The 15,149-nt window shown below is 41.3% G+C and overlaps 1 protein-coding gene across 1 annotated transcript in view; it reads right to left on the bottom strand.

Annotated features, from left to right (window-relative positions):
• Positions 1-40: 40 nt before the first annotated feature.
• LOC130380927 (inactive dipeptidyl peptidase 10-like) overlaps positions 41-15,149 on the bottom strand; it is a 206,091-nt gene continuing 190,982 nt past the window's right edge. Inside the window, exons 24-27 of the mRNA XM_056588357.1 lie at positions 13,374-13,432; positions 2,825-2,897; positions 2,264-2,337; positions 41-1,709 (exon numbers count right to left, since the gene is read on the bottom strand). Coding sequence (XP_056444332.1) covers positions 1,578-1,709; positions 2,264-2,337; positions 2,825-2,897; positions 13,374-13,432 — 338 coding nt within the window. The 3' untranslated portion in view covers positions 41-1,577. The remainder of the gene's footprint in view (positions 1,710-2,263; positions 2,338-2,824; positions 2,898-13,373; positions 13,433-15,149) is intronic.

The raw sequence follows: 15,149 nt of genomic DNA, 5'->3' as shown, positions 1-15,149 counted from the left end.
TGAGGGAGTGGAGGGGAAAGCACAAATGGCATCATGGCTCACATCAGCCAAATACAGATGTCATCTGGAATCCATTTCCCGGAATTGTACACAATGGTGAGATACCGCTTATTACCACAAGATGGTGATGCTACCTGACGGCTGAAAGCCTTTCACTACAAAGTTAGTTTATTTTCCCCACAGGCATCGGTATTAAAAGAAACTAGCATCTCTAGACAAGTAATACAAAATAATGACTTTCTCAAAAGAATCAAGACTCTTGAATATTTAATAGCAAAAGTCTCAAATACAACATCCATAATAAACCTAGCGCTTCTTTCAAGCAAGAAAAACATGACCCCACCCTAGTGGTTTAAATGAAATAAATTATCTTAAGTTTGACAGATTGGAGATGGAAAATGTCAACGGTGTGTGTTCCAGTAATGGTGCTATCCATTTGTATGGTACACCAGTACATCCGACCTGCTTTAGCGAGAAAGTGATTTCCTGGCTTGCAGCACTTAAACGTTCCAGTTACGCATTGGCTAGTTATTGTTCGCTATATTAGCCTCTTTAGCAAATCAGCTCGAAAAAAAACAACTGTACATTGTACTGCACGTACAGAAAGACGGTGTTTTGCATAAATTGATGACCGGAATAAAGTAGCAATGTAATCAAGTGTGTAAGAGCCTTTAACATCGACATTAAACTGACCAACGTGGTACAAAATACAAAGAAAATAATTCTCTACAGGTGCAGCCATTTTTGTTATCGAGTCGTACGGTCAGCTTCACTGAACTCTGTCTACTCTCAGAACTACGAGTGGGAAGCTTTATACTATGACCAAAAGGGGGCGTGCCTCCATGAAATGCCTCAAGAAACCTGGGAGATTTATACCTTACGCCTCGTTAGGGTGGGCGTACCAAATGGATAGCACCACAAGTGTATGGTTGACAAGACATTTAAGGCAGCATTATGACCTCTTGCCATACAGTAAGTAGCGTAGTTTACAGAGACCCTTATGACACAAACCACTCCCTAATAAGCAGGGAGCATTCATTTATATTAATTGTCAACACATAAAATAACACATTTAAAATTCACTAATGGAATTGCTTGGAGAAACGTCAGCAAAAGCACTGTTGTAAGTCACCATTACAAATGGCTTATCAAATAGGAGTTTGTGGTTGTATTGGTTTTGATAGACTGCAGTATTCATGAACCTGGTGAGTTTCCCAATCTTATAAACAATACAACTGTTGCAAGTACGAGGGAAAAGTGTGACACAAACACGCATGCTCTATCGCACTACTCGCTCTGTTCCCAGGTTATGCCACACCGTCCTCAATCTGTTTATAAGTTAGGCTCACAAAGGATGGTCCAATATCAGCAGCTGCTTGCCAAGTGCAGTTTGATTCGAGCTGAAAGAAACCTATCTATAGATTTACTTTGTCCATTTTACACTATGCTACCGGTAAAAAATACTTTTATGACACAAGAAAAAAGTCACACTAACTAATAACAAGCACAATAAACTCTGAAATGATACATACACACACACGCACACAAGTTCAGACTGTAGGACTTGACGTCTCGTCTCAGTCTTCCTCTCGCTGTAGTCTTAGCAACGGGGAGGAGTCAAGCAGGCATCCTTTAAAGTAGCCAATCAGACACTGGGTGAGTTGCAGCTGGCTGCCTGGCGACAGGAAGTGGCCTTCATCTGGATAAATCTGGAAACAAACACCAAATGAAAGGATGAGGGCAGTTTGGGAGGAGGACACAGCTAACAAAATGTCATTTTCCTGCTCTATTGAGGGAAGAATTCTCAGGCCTACGATTACGGCCTGTTGGAATAGGCATTGTGAAACATGAGAATTTCAACCTTCAATATTTCAACATGTTTAATCAGCAACCTACCACATCATGTGAAGTAATTTAAATCTAATTACTGTATCATTTGTAGAAAGTGGATGAAATATGTCATTTGCATTCAAATAATTGTTCTACTCTTCAGTAAAAAGAAAACGATTTTGATCGCTGAGATAATTATAAGAAAAAAATAGGCTTAGTTTTTCTCTGATTTACAGTAAACGTCAAATTGATAATCCAAATGAAGTGGTGAATGTCTAGTAAAACTAAAACCCCCCTGAAGCTGATAAAGGGCCCTTACTGGAATCTACAAACTTAAAACCTAAAGTTTTAAACTAGAAATTGGTATAAAGTCACACCAATGAGAACAAATGTATAGAGAGCAGTAGAAGTGAGATTGGAGTTTCGCTGAGACCTGCATGCTGTAGTTGGCCCCGATCCTGATCAGCCGTTTGATGAGCTCGGCGGAGTGCTGGAAGTGAACATTGGCTGGAAGGGAAACAGCAGGACGTCTGTTACTTCAGGAACTTATTTTACATAGCATATAAATGGAATGCATTTATACAGCGCTTTCCTAACCAGTGGCCACACTCAAAGCCCTTTACAATATTGCCTAACATTCACCCATTCATGGACAGACAGACGGCGGTGTCAACCATGCACGGTGACAGCCAGCTCGTCAGGAGCAGTCAGGGTGAGGCATCTTGCTCAGGGAACCCTCGACACTCGGACTGAAGACGAGGGCCATATATCTTTATATTTACGCATATGTACAGTATATTTACACAAATGAATGTATATGTATGTATTTGACAATATGTGGCTCAGTATATGTTGTATATCTAAAACGCAGTATATCTTGTCCGTGTGTTTAAGAATATTTCTCCTCCTATTGATCATATATATGTGTATGTATACCTTCAGTATGTACAGATGGAGAGTAATAGTATATGCATGTAAAGTACATTGTGTGTACCGTCAGCTGTCCCGTGGGCCAGCAGAAGCCCCCCACTGGGCGAGGACCTCAGGTTGGGCAGGACTTGGGATGCCTGGACACAAGATCAACACGTCGTAAACAACACCTTGATCTGAGAAGCACGGCATCAAGTGCAGAAAACAATTCATATATTTTGAAAAACCTAGGCGCTTAGCAAGAAAGCATCATGCCTCATTTCTCTTCCTAAACATACGCAAATTCACACTGGAGAATTTGGACGCTTGACCTAAGATTGCTAAAAAAAACAGAAAAGTAAACGTAGAGGTAAATCTGCATCTGTTCGTACAGTTTGCATCTCTGAAAGAAGCAGCCTGTGTGAACACCTGGAGGAACAACGGAGAGACATGATTGAGGTGTGATCTTGGATCGTCTCCCTCTTTCTCTCTTATATCTCTTCCTCCCCCAATCCCACTCTCTCTTTCTCTCCACCCATCTCTTGCTGTCTCTCCTTCTCTCTTCCCTCATCCCTCTTATTTTCTCTCTATTCCCTCCCCTCCTTCTCTCTCTCCCCGAACTCCCTTTACTTTCTCTCTCTCAGAGGACGAGGGCAACCGAACCAATGACACAAAGGTGGTTAGGGGGATCTAAATCGCTGTATCATTATCCGGCCAGACCGGCGCCTGCAGCAAACTTTTAGATAAAGTGTTATGTCAATGAAATGTTTTATGCACAATGGGGTCTGTGTGTGTGTGTTTGTGTGTGTGTGTGTGTGTGTGTGCGTGCGTGCGTGCGTGCATGTGTGAGGGTACCTATAGGGTTTGTGAGTGTGTTTGGGTGTGTGGTGTCATTGTGTGTATGTGTGTGCATGCACTATTTTTTATTTGTCATGTGTATGTTATTTTGATATGCTTTTAAGATGTACTGCTGCTATTTATCATTACTTTAATTTCCAAGATGTTTTAAGGGATTTTAAGTGAACTCTGAGAAAGAAAGACAGCTCCTTGATAACATGTTTTTTTCCCAGAACAAATGTTTTGTTTAACCCTTTTGTGACGACGTATGTAATGAAGACACACGCCAAGACCCATGCACACACTCTTCTGTATGTTCTGACACAAGTCATCGTGCAGCACTTGACATTTTCGTAGTTAGCTGTTAGCTCAAGTATTGACTCGTACACATGGATTGCTATCAGCCTCACTTCCCAGAAGTCCCTTTGGAAATCGTACAAGGCTGTTTTATGATAGCTTTTTCAAGAACAATGTGAGGTGAAGAAGGTGAAGAGAGGGAAGAATATTTGATTTTTGCTGCGACAAAGGATCTGGGTTCGATCCCCGGAGCCTTAGTCTCCGTGGAGACAGCTTGGAGCAGTATGTTTACCTTTGAGAGTCCTGTAGGATTCAATGCTTATTCAGAAACATACTATCAAGGAGCACCTCTCTGTGTTCACTTAAAACCCAGGTTTGTGCCGTCCATATGGCCAGGTGGGGCAGCAAACTACTTGCAAAAGCATGCTCCCAAAAAAAAAGTTCCTCAGTAAATCATTGCTCCAAGTTTATTTTTAATAATGTGATTCTCACAATAACTATTGATAGATTCTGTAGGCTTTCCGACTATCTTTGGTTTGTTGACATCAAATTTTGGATGATGGAGACAATTCTAGTTGAGTTTATCGAGTCATGCAATGTTAGGTCAGGGCAGCTCAGCGACCGCGTTCCACCATATGCATGCATAACCCTGCAGGCTGCAATAAGAATTGCAATCCGCGCTAAAAGACGCATACATGGTCGTCAAGTAGTAGATAGTAGCAGATATGGCGAGTGGTGTTGCAGCTGTGATTAACAGTGTTGAGTTTCTGTTAAATTAAAAAATATATAAATTGTGGGTGTGGTCATACCTACGCCAGTAGTTTCTGCCCTATTTAGGGTCACCGCACGCTACTGCTAAAACCCCTTAAAAACATATTGGAAATTACTTAAGTAATGAAAAGTAGCAAGAGTACATCTTGAACGCATAACAAAAAATAAAACACATGACTTACAAACACAATTAGTGCATGCACACACAAACACACACTCACACGTACACACCCAAACTCATATACACCCACAAACCCTCATACACAGCAAATTTTAAATCGACATTTTTACACTGAAAGAGTTAAATCCAACACTTTCAGGGTGTATATATGGGGACCACCACAAAAGTGTTAATTTGACACTTTCATTAGTGTAATAAACTACAACACTAACAAAGTGATAAAATGTTACACTTTAAGAGTTCCTCAGGAACACCAAGCCGGAATCATTTACTCCAGCTTATTGTTATTTCTTTCCCTAAATGTAACTCCAAAAGTGTTATTTTTAAACACCAGTTTATTGTTATCTTTCCTTTATTATCAACTCAAAGTGTTATTTTTAAACACCAGTTTATTGTTACCTTTCCTTTATTATCAACTCCAAAAGTGTTATTTTTAAACACCAGTTTATTGTTATTTCCTTTGATATCAACTCCAAAAGTGTTATTTTTTAACATTTCACCCAGTGTCATATTGACAATATAGGTGTTGTTTTTACTTTATATTATACTACAAAATGTTAGTTGGACTTTTCCATATGAACCTGAACAAAAATACTTACTAGAAATGCATTATATTAGACTTTTTTTAATTAAATCTCATCTGACAAAATCGCACCATGACTCATCTTACAAAATGCAATATAAAACAATGCGTCACAGCCATAGGACATCTGCAGGTCGAAAGGCTTGTGATGCTGCAAATCATCTCGATTTACAATGTACATATGGTACATTTCTCCAACTTGAAAGGCATGGAGGTGCTCACATACACAGAATTTAACTCAATAAGAACAAAATGTATAGGCTCTTTTTTTAGGATTATTAAAACAATTTTACCAAACAATGGCATTTCTTCCTCAACATCTACACACACAGCAGATCCTATGTGATAGTCAATGCCGTCGCATTTCACCCATGCAGTAGAAGATACAGTAGAGGACCTATCGAGTTGAAAATATTCACAGACCAGCTCTTCTTCATCTAATTCACTTAACATTTGGGTTTTTACTGGTCGTGATTCAATACCACTAACCGTGAACGCCTCCCAATGATAGGGAATAGTTAACTGATGTTTTAATGCTAAAGACTGTCACATTTTTAAAGTTTTTAATGCTAGATTTGAAAAATCTGTGCTTCGCTTCATATCTCATGGTCCAGACATGAAGTAAAGGACCGATTTTTCTAATAACAGAGGGATAATGGATCATTAAATGATGTTTGGGAATAAGATTGTGTGTGGGGTAAATTTGTTTGAATAACGTATGATGTTCGGCAATTAGAGACCTCAAGTAGACAGTCATTCCCTCAGAGATGTTAGGTGAGAAGACTATGTACATAATATCAAGCAGAAGCAACAGTAGATTCCAATGATTATCATTTTCTGGAACAACATTGGCAAAGATGAGTGGAATATTTCTCAAAAGACACATTGTTTGACTGGCATTAAGACCAAGCCCATTTCCATGAATATTGATCTTTGTTGGCCTGTTCTTACGGTCCAAGTATCCATAGCTATAACCATAAATTCTCAATAATATGTGTTCACTGGATAGGAAATTCTTTGCCAGGTAGTCAAACAGTAGCTTAACCTCATATTGTGCCACACCTTCAAGGAGGTCATGCATAATATCAACGACAATATTATCTACAACACTGAAATACCGTAACTCATTAAGAATGCTGTTGCGTTTGATGCCATAACATGAACCATCACCAGTATTCTCAAGATGTGTGTAGTGCTGTTCATTCAGTTCTTTAGATCGCAAAATGACTCAAGGATCATGTTCACAAAATACCCTCTGAGCTGTGGCCTTGTCTGCAACACAAAAGCTACAATAATAGGTGGCACTAAAAGACTCCACATACCCAAGGATACCATTTAAACCCAAATTATCACCTGTAATCTGTGATATTGTGCCATATAGGCGCTCTTTTGTGAAAGACACTTCCATCCCATAAACCTCAAGTTCTTTCACATCATCTATAAAAGGCTTGAGTATTTTGTCTAAGCCGTACTTCTTAGCATCTTGTGAGTGGAACAAAGATATTAGATGTATATTCATCAAAGATGAATTGAGATGAGGTGGAAGATTTCGGAGTGTAAAATATAAACATCCAAGCTTATGCAACCCCGCCTTAGAACCTAAAGGGTTAGCCGTTTCAAAATCGTCATAATAAACCTGAATCTGTAGGGCATGAGGGCAGGACGAGAACAGCTGATTACTCTTAAAATAAGAGCCAACACAGAAGTCAGAATATAGATCACTGAACTTAGAAGATTGAATATGGCTGCATATCATTTTGTTTTTGAAAATAAACTCTAGCGTTTTAAACAAAGGCACATGGATGAAAGTGTCGTTAACTGGTACCTGTTCGTAATTTCCAGAAATTCTGTTCTTAATTCTGAAATTCTGTGAATTTCTTCCAGAAATTCTGTATCTTAGAATCGTATCTTACTCCTAAATGCACCTCTACAGGTTGTACAAATATTTTTTCCATTTGCTATCGGTGTTGAGATCAGCAAAAGGGTTCTCCAAATTTTCTAACACTTCCTCTACTGCACTTCTGCTCGGGTTACCCTCTGGCACGACCTCTAAGACCTGACGCTTTATTGAAGTGTGGATATCATTTAAACATTCCTCCATACTTTCTACAACTGACAAAATAACAGTATTTGCCACACCACTACCCTGCAACTTCGCAATAACAGAAGCACACATATGTTTTGAATCTAAAGAACATTCCCTTTTATTGATTAAGTCAGGATTCAAGTCAGAAGTTTGGACAGAGGGGGCACATCTGAAGGCAGAGCCGGCGTACCTAAAGATGTGCTAGGTTGGGGTTCATCTGTCAAACCTGGTTCAGTCACATTAATGTTGCAGTGTACACGTTTCAGGTGTTTGCGGAAACCAGAGTAACTTCTAAATTCTAAGCAACAACCATCCTGAGCACATATTAAATTTAACTTTTTGCCAGGATACAACCCATGTAACAGTTTAAGGTGTTGAACCAAGGCCCCACTAGAGCCAAGTAGTGTCCTACAAATGTAACACCTAAACATCATGCAGCAACTTTGCTCGCAACTCTTTTAGTTTCGGACTCTCTTTGGTTGATCCCACATCAAGGTTGTAGATCGTTGTCTGGAGAAACGTGTACATGCTGCGAATTGACTCATCGTAATTCAAACTGAAGACAAAATGGACCTTGAAAAGTTCATCGAATGCTGCAAAAGATGTGTTTCCCTGGCATGGGATGAGCTTCTTATCCATGGCGATGTAGAAGGTGCTGATGGCTCGTTTGGTGGTTCCAGAGGCAAGCAGATATGGCTGTTGACGTTCATCAGAATCCAAATGTTCATCCAGACTCTGGCATGAGTGAAGGGAACATGGAAGAAAGGACAATAATAAGTATTGAAGTCTAAATCAAACCACAATTCAAAGCAGTTTTTGTACCAGAATTACAAACCTTGTGAAAAACTACCAGGTGGTCAATGGCATCCCTTGCACTGATCTTGTGACCCCTTTTCCTCCCAGCTGGCTGAGGTGACAGGATGTGTAACAGGAGGAGTAAAGTGGACATATCGCTGTCCCAACCTGGTTTGGGACAGGTTGTTATATATTTGTTATATATAAAAATCCTGAATAAGGGATGATAATGAGATGGTGTTTTATAAGTAATTAGGCCGTGAGCTACGGGGGCCTTATCGTGCAACCCCTTCCACAAAAAACAACTTTTTTTTTTTAAATAAAGGTCTGACCCTGCTGAACATGAATTATAGATTTACATTGAAAATCAATGCGTTACAATACATTGGAAATACATTGTAGGAACATGACATAGGTGGAAGGTGTGATATCTGTCTTTGCATGTTTATTCACATCTAGAGGACATGATCTTGGAAAATGGTATGGTTTGAGTGGTTTAAAAGTTGGTGTATACATATATATCCATTTACAAACTCTTTAGCATCTATAACTCCACCCTTAACACTGACATTTAACGCATTCACTTATTGGCATGCTTAAACCAATGAACATTTACCTGGGCGGTAATCTGCAGATGACTCCACTTGTTCCCCTCTGGCAGATTGTAAAAGGCGTTGCAATTACGGGGTCTGTACCAGGGCAGCGGCTTCTTTTATCAACTTTGGTTTGTATGAGGGCCACCTTTCCAGAAGTCTGGCTGCTGTTTCTGCTCCGAAGAGAAGGCTGAAGTCTTGAAGAACCTGGAAGATAACACAAATGACAATTGAGAAAAAGGCAGTCGAAAAGCAGAATACTTCACTTGTAGCATTTACAGACTTACCAATCATTTTGTGTCCAAAAGTCTTGGGAACATGGACAGGACTGATGCCGAGGTTTCAGGATTGTGGATGAGACCCTGCCGGAAATGGAAGGTTTCTTGCATCTTCTGGAAGATGGTGTCACGCTCGTTGGTATGAGTCATCAAGGAAATGGCCTCTTTGCATTGCTCATCCTGAAGCTGATCTTCTTGACTGTTGTCCCTGACAAGTGTTGGACCACCTCCCATCACAACAGCAGCCTTAGATTAGATTAGATTCAACTTTATTGTCAGTAGCAGAGTACAGGTACAGAACCAATGAAATGCAGTTAAAAATTAAATGCAGTTACCTTAGGGGAACTAGATGACTCGGGATGAAATTTGGTCTTCCGTTGAATAGTCTTGAGCCTCCAAGCCAGGAAGCCTGATCCACTTTGGGCATCATAGAAATGCTCCTAACAAAAACACAAGTCTCTGTTATCTATGTCCCTACAATGAATGACCAGAGTACTCTGGAAAAGAGAAAATTTCACTTTCTCTCACATCACCCCTGCACAATGCTATATTCTTGTGCAGGGGGGGGGGGGGGGGCTGGTCGTACAGATGGCCAGTCCGAGCCTGCTTCTGGCTGAAGCAGAATCCCCATCACAGCTCTATATTGCTCAAATATACAACTCCCTTGTCTACTTTTATCACAATCCTGATTTGCAGACATTTGTGTCCCAAGCTGGTGTGCGTCTAGACACCCCAAAATATCATAACATAGCCTTTCTTTGACATTGGATCTTGCAGGGAAGGGAACAAAGTGACGATGCCAAGTGCATATTTCTCCTTAGTCAGTCGTTGTGGAATTCTCCTAATATGAACAAATAAAAATACAATATTACATGCTTTTTTTGTACTACATAAAATGGAAGAACCATGATTAACAAATAAGTTTAGGACTATTAAACCCCTCTTTTTATGTCATGTGTGCTGCTAAAATGTTCACCATCTGCCGTCTGGAACTGTCACATATTTTCCCAGTGTCCTCGTACTCCTTCAGGACTGTTGCACCACCAGGCTTCTCCAGCAGAACATTCTTCACCAACTGAAATCATCGCGAAGACACGCATCACTAGAAAATAGTCGTAACATTCAACAACAAAGTGAAAACTGTACATTGAGTAATGTCCTGCTTATTCTTTTTACAAAAAACATTCTGTGGTGCACACATCCAGGTGTTGGACAAAAAAGTAAAAGTAAAGCAAAAAGGCGAATATCCGAAACATTTAAGCTTCACCAGTCGCTACAAAACCACAACCTGTTGTTACGTATTTTAGGAACACAAGCTGTATTTCCCTCACTTAACCAATTAGGACCAAACATATAAGCCGTAAATACTATACAAAGCCACAAGGGGAGCAAGACCTTACTGAAGGCTGCAATAGATACTTTATCCACAGAGGGCAGCACCACAGACCAGGCGAGGAAAACCGAGGATTACGTCCCACCGGTTCCTCTCCAAGTCTTCCGGTCCTCCCTGAGTCCATAAAAAAGCCTCCACATCGTGGAGGCAGGCTAGAACTCTCTCGGCAGCGATTAGACACAGGGTTAGGTCTATTGATCAGCTAGGAGAATACTCTCGCACGTGCTTAGAACACATCTTCAATCTCTCTTTACTTCAGAGCATCAGTTACCATACCGAAAATACTTTATACAAATAAAGTCTCTTTAAAGCTATTCCTTTGGATTCGACCCCTCTTTCCCTTAGTGTGCGTACGAACATACTTCACTATATGTAACATACCTCCTTCAGAATCATGGATGACCAAGCACACGTCCTTTGTAACCAACTCTGGAAACACATCAGCATCGACTTCAGTTCCTCCATCATCGGTCACTGTCAAGGTCTTGTCTTCAGGAATGGAGAACTTTACCCAAACTGAAATATATAAAGAAAAGAGAATCAAGAGTTAGTTTACCCTACATCTGAACATCTGAATACAAAACGCTATAAGAAAACAGGTAAAAATAGGAATTCAAGAACAGGAACAGGGTTTTTTTCTTCAGTCGCTTGTTTTGGGCTTGTTTTCAGCGTCCCGGTTGCTTATTTTCTGTGAGAGTTGGCAACACTGCTCACATTGCTTCTACCCAAACGGTCCTGAAGCACTGAGAGGTAGCGCAAGCACATTTTTCTTTGTAGCCCTAGATGTGGTCTGGATTTCCAGGCTACCCACACAGCACAATTAGACAAGTTAAGTTCAAGCTAATATCAGCACCTTCAGACAACCACCTCTTCACATTAACCTTGCCTATCTCGTTAGCACTTACCTTCAGTTATGAACATTTCCAAACATGGCTCAGATATCTTTACATATTTCTTCAAGTTGAAGTACTTCACCTTGATAATCATCGTCACCGCGTCACCGTGTCAGGGTGACGTTACCTGATGATGAGAAATGAAAGTTTTAAAATGTCACTAATTTCAACATGGGCTAGAATTCTAGCTAACTGGAAAAAATGTGCACTGATTTACACCGGCAGCGTTCTACACCCGTCTCACGGCCGCTTAGTTTTACGCTTCACTTTTATTTTCAAGCGTTTGTAAAGCGTCTCGGCGCCAGGGCTGCCAGATTGGCCCCGATTTCCCGCTCAATCTGGCAATCCTAGCTGCAGCGCGCTGCCCAATCTGGCAACCCTAGCTGCAGCGCGCTAGGGCGGGAAATCGGGCCCAATCTGGCAAGCCTCCCTCCAGGGCTTCGGGAGGCTGCGCTGGGCTCACTGCTCCGGGAGTGTTGGTGGTTGTGCTTGTTCTAATAAAGAAACATTCAGACATTCCGACGGTGGCGGTGTGAACTGATACACCTGTTATGCTCACGTTTCTCCATGTCACCTAAAAATAAATGTTTTTTTCTTCCGTGTTTACGGTCTTTATTCATTCATTGCGCCGCCGGGTTCTGTGTTCGCTGGTTCGGTGTTGAAGGAATTGGTGGAAAGGTATTCAACGCTCTGTTCCGACCTCTCGGTCGTATGCGGACTCCTCCGGCTGGACTCGTCCGCATACGACGAGAGGTCGGAACAACAGAGCGTCTGAGAAATAACATGTGGACTTCGACACATGTGGAAGTGGACTTCGCCCCTTCCTCCTCCATGTAACGGTTCAGTCTGGACTTTAGAGAGTCAAAGCCAACGTTCCTTTCCCCCAGTTCCTTCTCCTGGGGGAAAGGAACCACACCGGGGTTACCACGGTGTGGTAACCCCACACCGTGGTGGTGTGGGGTTATCTCGGCCATGGTGGACATGTGTGGAAGTACCAGAGAGTCGAGAACCCGACGGCGCAGTCCTTAAGATTCATATCATTGAATATCCCTGTCAGTTCGGCTACGGCACAATGAATGAATAAAGATCGTAAACACCTCGGCAGAAAAACATTTATTTTGAAAGATTTGCCCGAATTTACTACTTTACAACCTTGTTAGGGTTGTAAAGTACTTTTAATTCAGCCTCGACTTAACTTTACGTTTGACTTCGAGCGGGAAAGGTATCGTGGCATGATACATTGTTCAAACCTAGCGTTTTATAAAAAGCAAAATCACATTTATGCATCGGAAAAAGCAACAGACAAATACTGGTTCTTTATCGATCTACGTTTTTCAAACGTAGACTCAATAAACATAACTTACTTACCACAGAACTATGGACCACGTCGTGCTCACGCATCAGTTTCAGGCGAAGTAATGGCAGACTTCTTGGCGGAAGATTCAGGTGGATGTAAAATACCCCGGATGGAACTCCCAACACCGAATAGGTGTTGATTGACACTAACGCTGCCAATCAACGATGACGTTTAATTGAAGCTACACCATTAGTGTAGATAGTACAACAGTTATCACTGCGACGTCGTTAATTTGTCAAAACGCCGGAAATATAACACCCATGAATTTGCTGTGTAGGTATCCTCTCTCTCATGCACGCACGCACGCACACACATACACACACACACACACACACACACACACACACACACACACACACACACACACACACACACACACACACACACACACACACACACACACACACACACACAGACCCCACTGTGCAGACACACAGACGTGTGACATTCCCTGCTGCTTTCCCATCTGCCGTGACATATTTCTCTAGAAACAAACTACAGCAACAAGCAGCGCACAACAACAAGACAACACAACAGGTGTTAGCGGATGGCGAGCTGGAGGCATCTCACCTGGTACACCTGGTCCTCTCTGGACGGGGGGCCCAGGTAGCGCTCAGAGAAGGCCGAGGCTGTGGGGGGGGGGGGGGGGGGGGGGGGGGGGGGGTCAAAAGGGTTTCATAAATATTAGAGGTATTCCTTTTTTCTGGGCTCAACAGCTCTTGGAGTCATGATAGAATTTTTAACTCAATTCATCCATTGCTCCCTCACCCTTTGACACCATCCTCATCAGTAACACTTATAATAATTTTCAGTTGATTTCCTCTACAAACTTATAGTCAATGATAAACTAATCATTAATACAAGTAAATTATGGGACTATTGTTGTTGTTGTGGTTGTCTATTATTATTTTCTGAATTATGAACTGAATTCAGAAACAAGATCTTAGTGGAGGGTTTTGTATGTGGGAGATGTTTTGTGCTTTGTTCTAATATATAGTTTGTGGTACTCCGTATATAAACAACTCATCCATTAACTAATGATGACTCATCATCATTATTGACTGTTTTATGTTACCATGGCAACTCCTGTTGCCATGATCTGAAGAAAGCATTACACAAGCATGTTATTGACATAGTGAAGAACACACTGTAGAGAAGGAAGCTTATTCACATTGGTCAAGGTTAGAACACTCACACACACACATGCAAGCACGCACATGCACACACAGGCACGTACATAGGCACGCACGCATGACGCACACATGAAGACGCGCGCAAGCTCATGCACGCACACACACACACACACACACACATATTGGTGTGGGGGGACCCAAATTAGCCTAACCTTCGTGTGTTTATAAGTGGGTTAAAACTAGAGTATGTTGTAAAAGCTGTTTGTAAGTGGGTTAAAACTAGAGTATGTTATAGAAGCTGTTTCTAAGTGGATTAAAACTAGTGTACGGTTTAGAAGCTGAATGGAACACTGCAAGAACAAGTGGTCCAACATCTAAATAATAAAATGAGCTTAATACGTGATCATCAAAAATTAACACTAATTACTACTACTAATAGTAGTAGTAATTACAGATGGTACAAATCTGGTACAGATCTAGAATCATGCTAAATTTCAAGATAAATGCTAAGTGATAAAGAAGAAGGAGAGAGGAGAGAGATGATTATGTTATGCAATGGAAATTCAGATTCAACTGAACAAGGGACTAATGATAATAATGCTTAAACTTAAATATGAATAAAAACGTTTTGGGTAAAAAAACAATACAGACAGTACAGTACAGACATAAAACCAAGGATAAAAACCCAAGTATGTCAGAGACCCTGCCAAGACCTGGAACAGGGCTCTGGATAGAGAACTCTGGATAGAGGACTCTGGAGGGCTCTGGACAGAGGGCTCTGGATAAAGGGCTCTGGATAGAGGGCTCCGGATAGAGGGCTCTAGATAGAGGGCTCTGCATGGAGGGTTCTGGATAAAGGGTTGTTGAAAGAAGGCTCTGGACAGAGGGCTCTGGATAGAGGGTGGAGGGCTCTGGATAGAGGGCTCTAGATAGAGGGCTCTGGATAAAGGGCTCTTGAAAGAAGGCTCTGGACAGAGGGCTCTGGATAGAGCGTTCTAGATATAAGGCACTGGATAAAGGGCTCTTGAAAGAAGGCTCTGGACAGAGGGCTCTGGATAGAGGGCTCTAGATATAGTGCTCTGTATACACTGTAAAAACGAAAACTCAAAATTGTTGGTCTCATTATGATTTCTGAGTAAAATGAATATAAAACATTAAGTATTCATGTACAACTGTGCAATGCAATTTAGTCCAACCAACAATGTTGAGTTTT

This window comes from Gadus chalcogrammus, chromosome 4 (assembly GCF_026213295.1).
Source record: "Gadus chalcogrammus isolate NIFS_2021 chromosome 4, NIFS_Gcha_1.0, whole genome shotgun sequence".
In the NCBI taxonomy this organism is placed as follows: Eukaryota; Metazoa; Chordata; class Actinopteri; order Gadiformes; family Gadidae; genus Gadus; species Gadus chalcogrammus.
This window is presented reverse-complemented; position numbering and strand designations above follow the sequence as displayed.